This window comes from Culicoides brevitarsis, chromosome 1 (assembly GCF_036172545.1).
Source record: "Culicoides brevitarsis isolate CSIRO-B50_1 chromosome 1, AGI_CSIRO_Cbre_v1, whole genome shotgun sequence".
NCBI lineage: Eukaryota > Metazoa > Arthropoda > Insecta > Diptera > Ceratopogonidae > Culicoides > Culicoides brevitarsis.
This window is the reverse complement of record NC_087085.1, coordinates 43,516,234-43,534,983: the sequence shown is the minus strand read 5'-3', so window position 1 is coordinate 43,534,983 and position 18,750 is coordinate 43,516,234. Positions and strand designations below refer to the sequence as shown.

The 18,750-nt window shown below is 28.9% G+C and overlaps 1 protein-coding gene across 1 annotated transcript; it reads right to left on the bottom strand.

Annotated features, from left to right (window-relative positions):
* Nucleotides 1-12,180: 12,180 nt before the first annotated feature.
* On the bottom strand, nt 12,181-18,384 carry LOC134837896 (trichohyalin-like). Its single transcript, XM_063853289.1, is given in 10 exon segments — nt 12,181-12,744; nt 12,814-13,422; nt 13,470-13,625; nt 13,686-14,795; nt 14,842-15,003; nt 15,076-15,537; nt 15,671-16,138; nt 16,303-17,600; nt 17,654-17,801; nt 17,864-18,384. Coding segments are annotated over 10 exon segments (5,484 nt in total). The 5' UTR covers nt 18,371-18,384.
* Between the last annotated feature and the right edge of the window lie 366 nt (nt 18,385-18,750).

The following is an 18,750-nucleotide window of genomic DNA, read 5'->3' as shown; positions in this document are numbered from 1 at the left end:
AAAATAAAAAAAAATCGCAACGTCAGTCGTGGGCGTCTCAGTACCTTGATTGATTGTAAATTGAACAACGAACATTGTAAATTGTTAGTCATTTACACATTTTTTCCCCGAACTTTCTTCCCTTTTAAATAAAGTCCATTACGATAAAAACGAAAAAAATGTGCTAAAAACCTCAACAATATGTGCGTATCAAGTTCCTCCTTCATTCTGTTTGTCCGTATTTCCGAACAAAAGCATTAACACCTGCGTACAGAGACAGAGAACATTGTCCTGACAAATGAGAAAGATTAGATTTAAGCACAGAGTATTAATTCAATTTCACCTTTTTCCGACATTTCTCCCGGTTCGAGTCGTTATTGTCGGCAAACGAACTACGAAAAACAGAGTAACAGATGTCAGAAATAATCAATGCGAAAATGAGTCACGTGACCCAATCGATGACACTATACTATGCGTGCCATTAGACGAGCGATTTCAATCCGTGTCAAAAGTGATAACATTGATTTTTACACTAAATGACAGATTTCATGACCTCGTGCATGGCAAAAATTTATGACAACGTGCCATCATCAACGGAAAAGCAGCAAGCCGGAGCACCATTAACTGATAAAAAAAAAATTATACCATCCACACACTTTTTTTTTTGCTTCATGAAAATATATTATTTTATCATCGTCATCAGCAATTTAATCCATTTCGTTGCCTCGAACGAACGAACGATGCGAGAACTCGACTTGTTGTTATTGCGAGCTGTGATAGTCTGATGCTGTGACGAAACGATAGGACGAGAACAGACACTAATTTGACAAAATGCACTTTAAGCAGAATGTTGTTTTTTGGTTCTCTCCTGTTTTAAAAGATTTTCAGTTTTAGTGCATTTGAAGTTTTTAAAGAAAAAAGTTCGTTATTTACTAAAAAATTGTCCGTTAATTTTTTTTTTGACCCAATGCACATTTTAAATTTTTTTTTAGATTAAAATTTTGAAAAATAATTTAAAAAAAATAAATAATAAAGAATAATTAAATTTTAATTTTAAAAAAAATACCCAATGCACATTTGGAATTTTTTTTTTGTATCAAAAGAAATTTGCATGGGGATTAAATTATTAATTTAAATTAAATTAATTAAGTAAAAAATTCTTGAAGATAATTTTTTTCTATTAGGAAATAATTTAATTTTTAGCCCAAATCACATTTTGATTTTTTTTTCAAATTTTATTTCTGAAATTAATCTTTAATTTTTTTAATATTTAAAAAAAAATTTTTAAGCCCAATGCACAATTGAAAATATTTTATATTGAATTTTGGAAAATTTTTAAGATTTTGAAGATTTAATTTAATTTTTTATACTTTTAATTTAAAAAAAAATTTTTTTTTCATTTTTCATAAATTTTAAAATGTGCATTGGGATAAAGTAAAATTTTAATTTAAAATAATTTTTTTAAAATTTAAAAGTATAAAAAATTAAATAAATTCTTAAAAATTTTCAAAATTTTCCAAAAATCAATATAATATATATTTAATTGCGCATTGGGCTTTAAATTTTTTTTTTTAATATTAAAAAAAAATAAAAAAATTAATTTCAGGAAAAAATATTTGAAAAAAATTAAAATGTGCTTTGGGCTTTAAATTAATTTATTTTTAAAATGAATTTAAAAAAAAATCTTCAAGAATTTTTTACTTAATTAATTAAATTAAAATTTAATCCCAGTGCAAATTACTTTTAATTCAAAACCAAAATGCGCTATAGTTAAATTTCTCAATAAACAACAAAAATTTCCTTCTGATGAAAAAGATGAAATTTATGTGACAAAAGTGACGTGCGAAAACTGTCTTCGTGGCGGACATCTTATCACGAATATTATTTCAGACAATTTTTAAGATTATCTTTTTTTTTGCATAAAAATGTCTTCCTCTCGTCATTGTCATTAAAAAAATTTAAGTTACGATTCAGCATCTTATCAGAATATAAAATGACAAAAATAATTGTCTCTTTATTCATTTTTTTTGTGCATCCCTTTTTTCCTATAAAAAACTTGAAAGATGACCAAAAATAGAAGAAAAAATCGGATTTGCATAATTTTTTTCTGTTTCGGGGATTTCTTCCTCTTTTTGATTAAACATAAACAAATTTGGATTTAATGAATCAACTTTAATCGCTTTCAGTTTATTTACTCAGCTTATCACCACTCGGTCAATATTGATTCTTAAATTATGAAACATAAACAAACTTATCGCCACAAATTATCACGAATGTCATCAAAATCAATTAACAAGTCGTCTCCATTTGTTTTGTTATTAATTTATATATTTTTTTGTGTTTCATGCCGATTATTATTAAGATTATTGCTTATTATTATAATCAAATCATCAACAGTTAGCTCGCTGCATTCAGTGAACAAAAAATAATGATTCCAATAAATTTTATGTCAACCTCGGTAGAATTGGAAACTTTACTTCGTTGGCGGGTGTTATATTGATAAGCTATTAATAATTTTACGACGATCATCACGGTTTTTATGACTTATTTACTGCCACAAAGAACGCCACACAAGTCATAGAAATCAGAACGTGTGCAATAAAATCAATATCTAAACAACAATAACGAATAACGAGCAGCAACAACAACAAAAACTGATTAATCAGGTATGGAAACGACTACAATGCAAGTACCTATGGGAGGCAAGGGATAGTAATCGACATCATTATACATGTGAGCTTCAATTTTTTTAGTGAAAGGCGTTATGGATGGAAAATTAAATCGTTAGATGGGTTTTAAGTCTTTTTTTTAAATAAGAAAAAAATAAAATTTAATTATTTTTAGAATTTTAGTTTCTAACAAATTATTGAAAATTTATTCAAAAAAATGAAAATAAAAAAAAATAAATTAATAAATAAAATAATAAAAATTAAATAAATAATTAAAATATTAATTAAAAAAAATTAATTTGAAAAAATAAATATGAAAAAATAAATAAAATTTTAAAATAAAATTATTTAATGGATTAAATTAAATTAAATTAATCAAAAAAAAAAAAATAATTTTTTTCAAATAATTTATAATTTTTAATTAAATAATTTTTAAATTAAAAATTTAAAGTCTCTTATTAAAATATTTTCATAATTATTTAATTAAATTTATAAAAAAATTAATTTAATTTATTTCATTGATTTTAATTTTTAATTAAATACTCGATTTAATTTTTTAATAAGATAGATTAATTCAATAATTTTAATTTAATATTTTTATTCTAATGAATATGTAATTATTTAATTTTAAATTAAATTAAAATTATTTGAAAAATAACATTAAAAAAATTAATTAAACAATTTATTTTTTAATTTAATTAATTATTTATTAAAATATTTATATTTCTTATAAAATAATTTTTTATTTAATTTAATTTTAATTCATTTTTTATTTTAATTAAATTAATTTATTAAATTAAAATTATTTAATTAAAAATTAAGAATTTAATAGTAAAATATACTTGATTTTTAAAATAAAGTTCAATTTTAATTAAATAATAATTTTAATTCATATATCAGTTTTTTAAAAAATTTTAATTTTTTTAATATTCGAAATTATTTTAAAAAATATAAAATAAATAAAAATTAATTTAAATAATTATCATTTATTAAAATAATTAATAATTTTTAATAAAATAATTTAAATTTATTTTTTTAAATTTTAATTGAATTAAAATTAAGTTGAATTAAAATAATTTTGAGTATAAATTTTAAATATTTTAAAAATTATTTTAATTAAATTTAATTAAATATTTTATTTAATTTCAACCAAAATACGCTTCTATCAAAAAACCCTATCGACCTACATTTCATTATTATTTATTTTCCTTTTTATTAATAATGATAACAATAACAATCGTTATGATACTCGTCGTTCGATGGATGACTATCGATGGTAGTAGGCAGTTGTGGGTCAATGAATGAACGAAAGCCGCCGCGATATTGGTTTCACTTTCGTTGCCATGATTATTTTTTGTTCGTTCTATATGCGCGCGGCAAAAGGTATCAAGTTGTAATAATAATAATAACAATATCATAATAATCATAACCATAAATCAGATAATCGAAAAAAAATTAGATATATCGAGTGGCGAGTAATTTTTCCTCTGCTCTCTGCTCTGCGTAATAAATTGAAGCAAGGCGAAAAAAAAAAAATAGGAAAAGAAACGTCGGGCATCGAATCATCGTTATGTAATAAATAAATGTTATAGAAAAAATAAATTACTCGTGTTTGTTTTTCTTTCTTTCCTTTTTTTCATTCATTCAATTCCTCAGCAATGTAACATTCACCTTCGATTTTCCATTAGAAACTATCAAGATTTTTTTTACAAAAAAAAAAAAAAAAAAAAAAAAAAAATCAAGAGACGTTCCCGAGAAAGGCATGAATGATAAATTGTACTGTCTGTCTACTTTTTGATTGAAATTTTCCATTGCTTCACTGGATAAAAGCATTAATTTTCAATAAATTATGCAAGTTGCAAGACGTCAATCCGATGGACGAGTAAAAATAAATTTTACAAAACTTTAAAACTTTAATCGACCAACCTTTTCTGAGCCAATTATTTCACTCAAGTTCATTAAGGAAAAAAATTTCGGGTCATGGTCTGAATAATCTCCGCACATTTTTTTCTCACTTCACCTCCAATTTCGCTTTCATTAATCAAAAAGCTGTTTTTTTTAATAATAACAACGAATAATGTTTCCTTCATCATTCACAAACAACAAACAAAAGCAGCGTAAAAAGTTACTCATTATTATTTTTCACTTTTTGAACTCATCTCATCTCCGTGCTTGAATTCATAAATAAATAAAGTAGGTTGATTTTTTTTCAGTAATTTTCCGAATCGCGTGGTGAAAGATTTTTGACGGGAAACAAACAAAAAAATTATTTTATTAAAAAAAAATCATAATTTATTCAATTTTTCGAGCAAAAAAGGTGTAAACAATGTTGATGAAGTAAACGGTCGAGCAAACTCCAATTATTGAGCTGACAAAAAGTTTACTTTTTATACTTTTAGGAGTGAGAGACAATCAACCGAAGGAAAATTTTTCGGTCGGAACAATGACAATAAATTGTTTTGTTCTCACAAGTAAATTATATTCAAAACAGATGATCATTTGCATTTGTCTCAGTAAATGTTTATTTTTTTGGTTGAGGAATGAGGACAGAGTAGAATGGACAGGAAACAAGTTACGGAATTAGGATGGAAATTGGTCAATTGAAATAAAAGTTTGTTTGACGAAAAAAAAAATTTTTTGGGTAAAATTTTAAAAACTTTTTCGAAATATTTTTTTTTTAATTTTCTAAGTTAAAAGGCTTAAAAATTAAAATAAAAAAATATTAAATAAATTGCTAGTTAATAAAAATTTTAAAAATTAAAAAAAAAATAATTAAAATTAAAAATAATAATTAAAATTTATTTTAAAAAATTTTTATATATGTACTTAAAAAAATATAAGAATAATTTTATTCATTCAATTTTATTTTACAAAATTAATTTAAATATAAATTATTAAAAAAAATTAATTAAATTTTAATTTTAAATGATTTTTACTTCAATTAAATTAAACTTCAATAAAAGCTCTAAAATTCATTTGAAAAAATATAAATTATTTTATTTTTTATTAATTAATTAATTAATTACCTCAATTTTCAAAAATGGGTACATGAGCCCTCATAATAAGAGGATTTTGGCTGAAATTTTTTTTCATCAATTTTTTTTGCTAACATCTTTAAAAGGCTCCTGTACATCGAAAACGCAAAATTTGGAAAAAGTCCAAAACAAAAGTTGTTTCTAATGTTTAAACCTTCAATTTGAGACGGAGAACGGTGATCTAACTCAATCTTCAAAAATGGGTACATGAGCCCTCATAATAAGAGGATTTTGGCTGAAATTTTTTTTCATCAATTTTTTTTGCTAACATCTTTAAAAGGCTCCTGTACATCGGAAACGCAAAATTTGGAAAAAGTCCAAAACAAAAGTTGTTTCTAAAGACAAAACCTTCAATTTGAGACGGAGAACGGTAATGTAGCTCAATTTTCAAAAATGGGTACATGAGCCCTCATAATAAGAGGATTTTGGCTGAAATTTTTTTTGCTAACATCTTTAAAAGGCTCCTGTACATCGAAAACGCAAAATTTGGAAAAAGTCCAAAACAAAAGTTGTTTCTAATGACAAAACCTTCAATTTGAGACGGAGAACGGTGATCTAACTCAATCTTCAAAAATGGGTACATGAGCCCTCATAATAAGAGGATTTTGGCTGAAATTTTTTTTCATCAATTTTTTTTGCTAACATCTTTAAAAGGCTCCTGTACATCGGAAACGCAAAATTTGGAAAAAGTCCAAAACAAAAGTTGTTTCTAATGTTTAAACCTTCAATTTGAGACGGAGAACGGTGATCATTAATGAAATTAAATTAATTAAATTAGATTAATTAATTAAATAAATTTGGTTTAAATAAATAATTAATTTAACTTAATTTAAAAAAAATTATTAAAATAAATTTCAATAAAATTATTTTTTAACTAAAAGTCAAAATATTTTTAAAAGTTGACTTTTGAGAAGAATATTTTATTTTTTTATTTATTTATTTATTTTTTTGCAAAAATTAAAAAAAAAATGAAAAATAAAAAAAAATCTAATTTTTAAAAAATGATTTTATAACATTTTTAAGAATTAAAAATAAAATAAACCAATTCTTAAAAACGTTAGAAAGTTATTTTTTTAAACATCTATTTTTTTTTAATTTTTTTTTTAATTTTTCCAAAAAAAAAAAAAAAATACATAGATAAAATATTTTTCTCAAAAGTCAACCTTTAAAAATATTTTTTAAAAATTATTTTTTTTTTAAATTTAAAAAAAATCAAAAATTAAAATATTTTTCTTGAAAATCAAATTTTAAAGAAGTATTCAACAAACTTTAATTCACTTCCATGCCGAAAAAAAAAATTTAACATTTAAATCAGAAAAGTTTTAGATTGTTTTCGAATTTTGTCTTGTTATGTTGTTAAGTATATCTTGTCACACTTACCTGCTTGTGAATTGTCTCTTGAATTGAGTTTAACTGGATTTGTACTTTTTTTTTCTCGGTGTTAGCCAAGCTGTTTTAAACTTTCCCGCAAATAAACTTTTTTGAGTGATTGGTTTTACTTTACGGTATCTGGTTTGACGTAATCCGGAAAAAAATATTTTAGATTTTGAGAAAGAAAATTCACGAACTGAAACCTGAAATGACCGACTTAATTTAATAAAACGAGAAAAAAATGAGAAATATCTGAAACAAAGACAGACATTTCATTAAGACAAATTAATTTGACAGTCGGCGAGTTGCATTCGCACGCCATCCCAGTTCAAGGCGAAAAAAGAAGAAGAAAAAATATTTTATTAAATTATGTTATTATTCTTTGAAATAAAATAATAATGATGATGGTAATAATTCTGATTTTGATTAAATTAAAGACAAGACACTGAGCGTCGTCTTTCGTTCCGTCGACAAGTTGAAGTGTCTTCAAAAGCAACTATCTTCCACACACACTTTGTATTTTTAATCACATCACGTAGTGCAAAACTTATTCATTTACGTCTAAAATATCGTCTATTCTTTCCTTATGTTATTATTATTATTTTTATACGCTGCCATAGGAAGACTGCTGCTTCCCGTTATTATTTCATATTTTTTCCGACACCAACTTCGACGCAGAGAGAGAGAGAAGGAGACAGCTTGATAGTGTCTTATATTTTGGTCACGTTCATCTAGTATTATTATTTTGCCAATTTTTCTTCTTCTTTTGTGTCTGTTTGTGTCTTGGCGAGTGGATCCATACTGTAATAATAAGGAATTATGACTGAAAAAACAAATCATTGAAAGAAATGTCTTCGTCGTACCAAAAACACACAAAAAAAAAGTAGTAGGTCATCTTTCGTTTCTGTGCTTTCGAAATGATGTCAAATTCCGCCACTACTGTGTGAAAATAATAATATTATTTTTGGTGCAGAAAAACAATAAAATTGTATGTTTTCTTTTGTTTTTTTGCAAGACAAAAGAAATTGATGAAAAAAAATTTTTTGGAGAAAATTAAGACGAATTCAGTTTTTTTTTTATTAAATTTTTGTCAGAGAAGCGTTGCAATAATATGCATAATAAAAGATTGATGTAAACATTTTTTATTGATTCAATATTTGGCATGTCCTTGATTTATACGAAAAATATTTTTTTCGCTCATAAATTATTTTAGACGATAAAAATCTTGTGTTTTTTTAGGGATATTTTTTTGTTTTAAGAAAATAAAATGGGATTTTAGGAGATTTTAAGTCTATAGATTTCAAAATATTCAAATATTTTATTAAAATTTAATTAAAAAAATATTTGTTAATAATTAATAAAAATAATTAAAAAAAAAATATTTAATAATTTAATAATTTTTTAAAAAAAAAAATTATAAAAAAAATAAAAATATAAAAAAATTTTAATAAAATAAAATAAATAAAAATAAATTTTAAAAAACTTTTTAAGAATAAAAAAAATTAAATTAAAAATATTAAAAATTAAATTTAATTTAAATTTTAAAAAAATAAATAAAAGCTTTAAAAGTTTTTTAATATTTTTTTAAATTAATTAAAGGAATATTTGATATAAAATAATTTAAAAAAAAATAAATAATTTAAAAAATTTAATTTAAATTTTTTTTTAATAAAAGCTTCAAAAATTATTTTAAAAATATTTTTTTAGAATTTTTTTTTTTAATTATTCAATTTTTTTGAAATGCAAATCAAATTAATTTAAAATAATTAAAAAAATAAATAAATTTTAAAAATTTTTAAAATAATTATTTTTTTTTATTTCAAAAAATTTTACATAAAATCATTAAATCTTTCAATTCATTAAATTTCTTAATTCTGCTTTTGGCAGATTTTCAAAAATTAATCAAAAGCTTTTTATAGCACTTAAAACTTTATCATGTTCAAAAACAATTTTTTAAACTTATTTAAAATATAATTTTTTAAAACTATCTTTAGAAAAAAATCTAAATTATTTAAAAAAAATTTTTTTTTTCGAAAATTCATGAAAAAAAAAAAAAAATTATTTTTAAAAAATTTATTTTTTTCTGAAAATTTTTCAAAAACTTCTCAATAAATTAAAAGCTTTAATTAAAATTTTTTAAATTTTTGACTGTAAATAAATTCATAGAAGCTTTTTATGAAATTTTTAAACCTTTTGGTAAATTTTTAAAAATTTCAAATATTTTATTAGAAGCTGTTAAAAAGCTCAAAAAGTACTTTTGTCACTCCTTACTTTAATTTTTTCATATTTTTTCTCCTATCTCAATTCAAGAACAGAAAAAAATCCAAAAAAATTATGATTCTCATCATGTACAAACAATAAAGTGAAAATAAATCAAGCTCGTATCGCTATTTGTTAACATGTAATCCAACCAATTCATTTTGTTACATTTTTGTTTGTTTTTTCTCTCTCTTAGTTTTTTTTCTGGTCCCTGTTTGTGCAACAAAAATTGTGTAAGGACCAAAAAATCTCTCTCTTATTTTTATCAATTTTGAATTTAATTCACTTACATCGACGAGTGGCTAAAAGCATTTTAATTGAATCTTGAGAGTTTTTCCCCCTCGGATGCTTTTTTTAAAAGCAAACAACTTTTTTCGTTGGCTCGTGACACACAAAGGACAAATCGATCAATTCCATTATTTTATTTATTTAAATAAATCAGCGGCAAAACACGAGACATTTATCAACGTTTATCACCGTCGTGGCATCTGTTTCCCCAAAAAACAAAAAAAAATCTTTGAGATAAGGATCTCTTTATTAATCGCGCACATCTCGCACACATGTGTGTGATTTGTCACGGCAATATGTTGTCTCGTGCGTTTTCAATTGGGAAATGCGGAAAATTAACACCCTCCGTGGTTTTATCTTCGCCAAAAAGCGAAAGAAAGAAAGATAAAGAAAAATTTGTCAACATATTTCTCCATCCGCCCACAAATTATTCAATTTTTCCCGCGTTTTGGTTTGTCGTATATATGCGGAAAGTTTTTCCGTGGAAAAATATGCACCACTTTTTTGATTAATTTTTCCGTATTAATTTTCATTGTAACTGCGTGCAATTTGTCACGCGATGTCGTCGTCGTCGTGTGTTAGTTACGCAACAAAAATGTGTTACTTCACGCTGATTTATTGTTTTTGTGAAATAAATTTAAAAAATAAAATCATTTTAATTTTTGGGGAATTTGACAGATTATTTGGCGGTTACTTGGTTACTTCGTTGGCTAATAATATCTTAAAAGTTGTTTTCAGCATAGATTTTCCCGAGGGAAAGACAAAGTTGAATGGAGAAAAATGTCATCGTTTTAATATCGTGAATGTAAGTTTAATTTAACTTGATTAAAATAAATATACGCGAAAGAAAAAAATTCGTAATTTGCTTTAAAAACATAAACAAAGCGCATTTACAATTTTTTTATTAAACCACGTGACCTATGTTTTTAATCTAAAAATCATGAAAATAGGTTTAAAAGTCAAGTGATAATTTTTTAAAATTAATTTTATAATTTTTTGAAAAACCACGTGACCTAACTTTAATTAAAAATCGAAAAAAAAGGTTCATAAGTCACGTGATTAATTTTTAAAAGTAATTTTATAATTTATTTAAAAACCACGTGACCTATTTCTGAAGTAAAATAATCAGATTAAGCTAAATTTATAACAAATCTATAAGATAATGGTCACGTGGTTTATAAAAATTATAATATGACTTTTAAAAATTTTTCACGTGACTTCTGAACCTATTTTTGTGATTTTTTTTAAAAAATAGGTCACGTGGTTTTCAAAAAATTATAAAATAACTATTAAAAAGTATTTTTTGAAAATTACTTATGTTTTGATTTTCAAAATATAGGTCACGTGACTTACTTCAAAACTGACAAAAGTGATTTTTGAGAAAAAAAAAATGCGCGAAAAAAGCTTTTAAAATATACTCGTAAGTGACTGACGGTGTTTTCTTTTTAAATAATATACATTTAGTTAGAAAGAGAGAGAAAAAAAATGCTTTTATTCAAATTAAATGTTAACATAAACATACTTTTTACGAATCAAGTGTGAGTGTGTTTGCTCTTATTTGCTCTATGGCAAGAAGCTCGACAAAGTAGGAGCAAAACATCTAAAGCGACAAGAAACTAGAATATTTGCTTTTTGCTTGAATGAATGACATTACATTACCTTCTCATGTCTGCTTCCTCTTCTTCTTGTTGTTTTTTATCACATCAAGCGAACATATTGACTTTATAAATTTTTACATTGCAACCTATTTACAACTCAAGCCCGTTTCTGGATGGATGTCATTCAACACCTACTCGGTACCTCATCATGTCTTTTTTCTAAATAAATTAAATGAAAAAGTACTCGACTTTCCGAGCCGAGGGATAAACAGTAACACTAACACACATCCTTAAAGATAAATGTTTGTACAAGGTGACGACTCAGTTGTAATTTATTTGATTTAATGATGAAGATTACTTAAGAGACATGGTAGCGGTAAAGGCACACGTGTTCCTTAATAGAACGTTGAACTGATAAATAAGCTATTTGCTGATTACATTCTCGTCTTCAGTCTATTGGAAGACTATAAATAGCACACGTGTGACAAATTTTATTATGATAAAATAACAAAAAAATAGTTATAAAGGAAGGATTAATTATAAATTATAAAAGATACGGAAGTAATGAGTTTGTGAAGATTATTGTTGTTGAGATAGATAAGAGTAACAAGTTTCGGTCTATTATGGGAATGATGTTGGCAGAAGAAGTAGGTTCTGTAGTAGTTGTGCTTGTTGAAGATGATGTACTTGAAAGGTCTTCGTCGTTTTCAGTTTCGGTAGATAAGGTAGGTTTGTTTGAAGTTGTTGATGAGACAGATTGAGTTGAAGATCTTTGAGTTGAAGCTGTTGATGAGGATTCAGTTGTTGATGGTTGTCTTGAGCTTGAAGATGAAACTACTGTTGGATTTGTCGCAGAAGTTGATGATTCTCCTCCTGTAGTTGTTTCTGCTGAACTCGATGTCGTCTCTGTTGAAGGATCTGTAACAGAAGTCGTTGATTCTTCTTCTGTAGTTGTTTCTTCTGAGCTCGATGTCGTCTCTGTTAAAGGATCTGTAACAGAAGTCGTTGTTTCTTCTTCTGTAGTTGTTTCTTCTGAACTCGATGTCGTCTCTGTTGAAGGATCTGTAACAGAAGTCGTTGATTCTTCTTCTGTAGTTGTTTCTTCTGTCGTTTCTGAAGTCGTTGATTCTTCTTCTGTAGTTGTTTCTTCTGAACTCGATGTCGTCTCTGTTGAAGGATCTGTAACAGAAGTCGTTGATTCTTCTGTCGTTTCTGAACTCGTTGATTCTTCTTCTGTAGTTGTTTCTTCTGTCGTTTCTGAAGTCGTTGATTCTTCTTCTGTAGTTGTTTCTTCTGAACTCGATGTCGTTTCAGTTGAAGGATCTGTAACAGAAGTCGTTGATTCTTCTGTCGTTTCTGAACTCGTTGATTCTTCTTCTGTAGTTGTTTCTTCTGTCGTTTCTGAAGTCGTTGATTCTTCTTCTGTAGTTGTTTCTTCTGAACTCGATGTCGTTTCAGTTGAAGGATCTGTAACAGAAGTCGTTGATTCTTCTGTCGTTTCTGAAGTCGTTGATTCTTCTTCTGTAGTTGTTTCTTCTGTCGTTTCTGAAGTCGTTAATTCTTCTGTCGTTTCTGAAGTAGTTGATTCTTCTTCTGTAGTTGATTCTTCTGAACTCGATGTCGTCTCTGTTGAAGGATCTGTAACAGAAGTCGGATCTGTAACAGAAGAAGTTGATTCTTCTTCTGTAGTTGTTTCTTCTGAACTCGATGTCGTTTCAGTTGAAGGATCTGTAACAGAAGTCGTTGATTCTTCTTCTGTAGTTGTTTCTTCTGAACTCGATGTCGTCTCTGTTGAAGGATCTGTAACAGAAGTCGTTGATTCTTCTTCTGTAGTTGTTTCTTCTGAACTCGATGTCGTTGATTCTTCTTCTGTAGTTGTTTCTTCTGAACTCGATGTCGTTGATTCTTCTTCTGTAGTTGTTTCTTCTGAACTCGAACTTTCTTCTGATGTCGTCTCTGTTGATGGATCTGTAACAGAAGTCGTTGATTCTTCTTCTGTAGTTGTTTCTTCTGAACTCGATGTCGTTTCAGTTGAAGGATCTGTAACAAAAGTCGTTGATTCTTCTTCTGTAGTTGTTTCTTCTGAACTCGATGTCGTTTCAGTTGAAGCATCTGTAACAGAAGTCGTTGATTCTTCTTCTGTAGTTGTTTCTTCTGAACTCGAACTTTCTTCTGATGTCGTCTCTGTTGATGGATCTGTAACAGAAGTCGTTGATTCTTCTTCTGTAGTTGTTTCTTCTCGTGAAGTCGTTGATTCTTTTCTTCTGAACTCGATGTCGTTTCAGTTGAAGGATCTGTAACAGAAGTCGTTGATTCTTCTTCTGTAGTTGTTTCTTCTGAACTCGATGTCGTCTCTGTAGAAGGATCTGTAACAGAAGTCGTTGATTCTTCTTCTGTAGTTGTTTCTTCTGAACTCGATGTCGTCTCTGTAGAAGGATCTGTAACAGAAGTCGTTGATTCTTCTTCTGTAGTTGTTTCTTCTGAACTCGATGTCGTTTCAGTTGAAGGATCTGTAACAGAAGTCGTTGATTCTTCTTCTGTAGTTGTTTCTTCTGTCGTTTCTGAAGTCGTTGATTCTTCTTCTGTAGTTGTTTCTTCTGAACTCGATGTCGTCTCTGTAGAAGGATCTGTAACAGAAGTCGTTGATTCTTCTTCTGTAGTTGTTTCTTCTGTCGTTTCTGAAGTCGTTGATTCTTCTTCTATAGTTGTTTCTTCTGTACTCGATGTCGTCTCTGTAGAAGGATCTGTAACAGAAGTCGTTGATTCTTCTTCTGTAGTTGTTTCTTCTGTCGTTTCTGAAGTCGTTGATTCTTCTTCTGTAGTTGTTTCTTCTGAACTCGATGTCGTTTCAGTTGAAGGATCTGTAACAGAAGTCGTTGTTTCTTCTGTCGTTTCTGAACTCGTTGATTCTTCTTCTGTAGTTGTTTCTTCTGTCGTTTCTGAAGTCGTTGATTCTTCTTCTGTAGTTGTTTCTTCTGTCGTTTCTGAAGTCGTTGATTCTTCTTCTGTAGTTGTTTCTTCTGAACTCGATGTCGTCTCTGTAGAAGGATCTGTAACAGAAGTCGTTGATTCTTCTTCTGTAGTTGTTTCTTCTGTCGTTTCTGAAGTCGTTGATTCTTCTTCTGTAGTTGTTTCTTCTGAACTCGATGTCGTTTCAGTTGAAGGATCTGTAACAGAAGTCGTTGATTCTTCTTCTGTAGTTGTTTCTTCTGAACTCGATGTCGTTTCAGTTGAAGGATCTGTAACAGAAGTCGTTGATTCTTCTTCTGTAGTTGTTTCTTCTGTCGTTTCTGAAGTCGTTGATTCTTCTTCTGTAGTTGTTTCTTCTGAACTCGATGTCGTCTCTGTAGAAGGATCTGTAACAGAAGTCGTTGATTCTTCTTCTGTAGTTGTTTCTTCTGTCGTTTCTGAAGTCGTTGATTCTTCTTCTGTAGTTGTTTCTTCTGAACTCGATGTCGTCTCTGTTGAAGGATCTGTAACAGAAGTCGTTGATTCTTCTTCTGTAGTTGTTTCTTCTGAACTCGATGTCGTTTCAGTTGAAGGATCTGTAACAGAAGTCGTTGATTCTTCTTCTGTAGTTGTTTCTTCTGTCGTTTCTAACAGAAGTCGTTGATTCTTCTTCTGTAGTTGTTTCTTCTGAACTCGATGTCGTCTCTGTTGAAGGATCTGTAACAGAAGTCGTTGATTCTTCTTCTGTAGTTGTTTGTTCTGTCGTTTCTGAAGTCGTTGATTCTTCTTCTGTAGTTGTTTCTTCTGTACTCGATGTCGTCTCTGTAGAAGGATCTGTAACAGAAGTCGTTGATTCTTCTTCTGTAGTTGTTTCTTCTGTCGTTTCTGAAGTCGTTGATTCTTCTTCTGTAGTTGTTTCTTCTGAACTCGATGTCGTTTCAGTTGAAGGATCTGTAACAGAAGTCGTTGTTTCTTCTGTCGTTTCTGAACTCGTTGATTCTTCTTCTGTAGTTGTTTCTTCTGTCGTTTCTGAAGTCGTTGATTCTTCTTCTGTAGTTGTTTCTTCTGAACTCGATGTCGTCTCTGTAGAAGGATCTGTAACAGAAGTCGTTGATTCTTCTTCTGTAGTTGTTTCTTCTGTCGTTTCTGAAGTCGTTGATTCTTCTTCTGTAGTTGTTTCTTCTGAACTCGATGTCGTTTCAGTTGAAGGATCTGTAACAGAAGTCGTTGTTTCTTCTGTCGTTTCTGAACTCGTTGATTCTTCTTCTGTAGTTGTTTCTTCTGTCGTTTCTGAAGTCGTTGATTCTTCTTCTGTAGTTGTTTCTTCTGTCGTTTCTGAAGTCGTTGATTCTTCTTCTGTAGTTGTTTCTTCTGAACTCGATGTCGTCTCTGTTGAAGGATCTGTAACAGAAGTCGTTGATTCTTCTTCTGTAGTTGTTTCTTCTTCTCGATGTCGTTTCTGAAGGATCTGTAACAGAAGTCGTTGATTATTCTTCTGTAGTTGTTTCTTCTGAACACGAACTTTCTTCTGATGTCGTCTATGTTGATGGATCTGTAACAGAAGTCGTTGTTTCTTCTGAACTCGATTTCGTTTGTGTTGAAGGATCTGTAACAGAAGTCGTTGATTCTTCTTCTGTAGTTGTTTCTTCTGTCGTTTCTGAAGTCGTTGATTCTTCTTCTGTAGTTGTTTCTTCTGAACTCGATGTCGTCTCTGTTGAAGGATCTGTAACAGAAGTCGTTGATTCTTCTTCTGTAGTTGTTTCTTCTGTCGTTTCTGAAGTCGTTGATTCTTCTTCTGTAGTTGTTTCTTCTGAACTCGATGTCGTTTCAGTTGAAGGATCTGTAACAGAAGTCGTTGATTCTTCTTCTGTAGTTGTTTCTTCTGTCGTTTCTGAAGTCGTTGATTCTTCTTCTGTAGTTGTTTCTTCTGTCGTTTCTGAAGTCGTTGATTCTTCTTCTGTAGTTGTTTCTTCTGAACTCGATGTCGTCTCTGTAGAAGGATCTGTAACAGAAGTCGTTGATTCTTCTTCTGTAGTTGTTACTTCTGTCGGATCTGTAACAGAAGTCGTTGATTCTTCTTCTGTAGTTGTTTCTTCTGAACTCGATGTCGTTTCAGTTGAAGGATCTGTGAAGATTCTTCTTCTGATCTGTAACAGAAGTCGTTGATTCTTCTTCTGTAGTTGTTTGTTCTGTCGTTTCTGAAGTCGTTGATTCTTCTTCTGTAGTTGTTTCTTCTGAGCTCGATGTCGTTTCAGTAGAAGGATCTGTAACAGAAGTCGTTGATTCTTCTTCTGTAGTTGATTCTTCTGAACTCGATGTCGTCTCTGTTGAAGGATCTGTAACAGAAGTCGTTGATTCTTCTTCTGTAGTTGTTTCTTCTGTCGTTTCTGTAGTCGTTGATTCTTCTTCTGTAGTTGTTTCTTCTGAACTCGATGTCGTTTCAGTTGAAGGATCTGTAACAGAAGTCGTTGATTCTTCTTCTGTTCGATGTCGTTTCTGAAGTTGTTTCTTCTGTTGATTCTTCTTCTGTTTCTTCGTTCGATTCTTCTTCTGTAGTTGTTTCTTCTGAAGTCGTTGATTCTTCTTCTGTAGTTGTTTCTTTGTCGTTTCAGTTGAAGGATCTGTAACAGAAGTCGTTGATTCTTCTTCTGTAGTTGTTTCTTCTGTCGTTTCTGAAGTCGTTGATTCTTCTTCTGTAGTTGTTTCTTCTGAACTCGATGTCGTTTCAGTTGAAGGATCTGTAACAGAAGTCGTTGATTCTTCTTCTGTAGTTGTTTCTTCTGTCGTTTCTGAAGTCGTTGATTCTTCTTCTGTAGTTGTTTCTTCTGAACTCTCAGTTGAAGGATCTGTAACAGAAGTCGTTGATTCTTCTTCTGTAGTTGTTTCTTCTGAACTCGATGTCGTCTCTGTAGAAGGATCTGTAACAGAAGTCGTTGATTCTTCTTCTGTAGTTGTTTCTTCTGAACTCGATGTCGTTTCAGTTGAAGGATCTGTAACAGAAGTCGTTGATTCTTCTTCTGTATCTGTAACAGAAGTCGTTGATTCTTCTTCTGTAGTTGTTTCTTCTGTCGTTTCTGAAGTCGTTGGTTCTTCTTCTGTAGTTGTTTCTTCTATTATAGTTGTTTCAAAATCTTCAGTTGTCGTAGTTAATTCTCCTGAACTCGATGTTTCTTCTGAACTCGATGTCTCCTCTGAACTCGATGTTTCCTCTGAACTCGATGTCTCCTTTGAACTTGAAGTTTCCTCTGAACTCGATGTTTCTTCATCTGATGTTGTCTCCAAACCTTCAGTAGTCGTCTCTGTTTCTTCTTCTTCCAATATTTCTTTTATCCAATTTCCATAAAATCCAACGTCAACATATACTCCTGGATAATTAATTTTTCCGCATCCTGATCCCCATGAAATAATTCCTGCTAATAATCCATTACAAACAAGAGGACCTCCGCCATCCCCTATAACAAAAATACTTTAAATTTGTTAACTTTTTTCTCTGAAGTTCTCTTACCTGGACAAACATCAACTTCTCCATCTAAACTTCCTGCACAAATCAATCCTTCTGATATACTTCCATTATAACTTCTTGTTCCATTACAAATGCTCATATCAATTACTGTAACGTTTGCTGTCAAAAGTTGATTCGATAATTCCTTGTTCTAAAAAAACACGATGAAGTCATTTCATTTCCAACATTTTTTTTAATAAATTTTTTCCTTACCGTTAAATTTACACTTCCATGTCCAAAAATCATACAAATTTCATTAGGTTCAGTTTTTCTCTTTATCAAATCCAATCCTTTTCTGTCATTTTCTTTACTATTCGTTATCCATAGCACGGCAATATCATTCTGATTCTTCGTAACACTTTTCGTATAGTTTTCATGAATGTCAATTTTCGTCACTTGCTCAATTACAGCTCCATTAGCTTCTCGTAAATCCTGCGTTCCCATGACAGTTATTAACTCATTCGCGTTATATCGTTTCAAATTTCCATGAATCGTATAGAAGAGACAATGAGCTGCTGTTAGAACTGCGTTTCCATCATGAAGCAATGTTCCGCCACAAATGTGACCTTTTCCAAAATTCTTTTCATCGACATTTTTATCTCGAATTGATACAAAAAATTGATTTTTCTCAGCTGGATTTCCTCCTGTTATGTAATTCGTTAATTTGAAAGCAAATCCGAGATTCAAGAAGAGAATTCCGTAAAATATGGAAAAAATCATCTTTGGAGGAATTACTTTTGCCGTTGAAGGCAGTTAATATTGAACTAAATTCTAAAGTGTGAAATTTACTCAATTTTACACGTTTTAACGAAATGTAATTTTGCTGAACGGTCATTAAGTGCACACTTAAAGAACATTATCATCGATAATATTTATTGTGTGACTGATAAAAAAATCACCGAACAGAAGAATTTTGCGACATATTCTCTGAAAAACATTTAGATAAAAGATTAATTGACGTCACTTATCTATAATTCAGAAGTTGTTTTCAATTCTGATTCATTTTTAATTTGTTACGTGCTTTCATGTTTGAAAAATTTAATTAATTTCTTATTTCTTTTTAAATAATGTTCCATTTAAAAATATTAAAAAAAAACTAA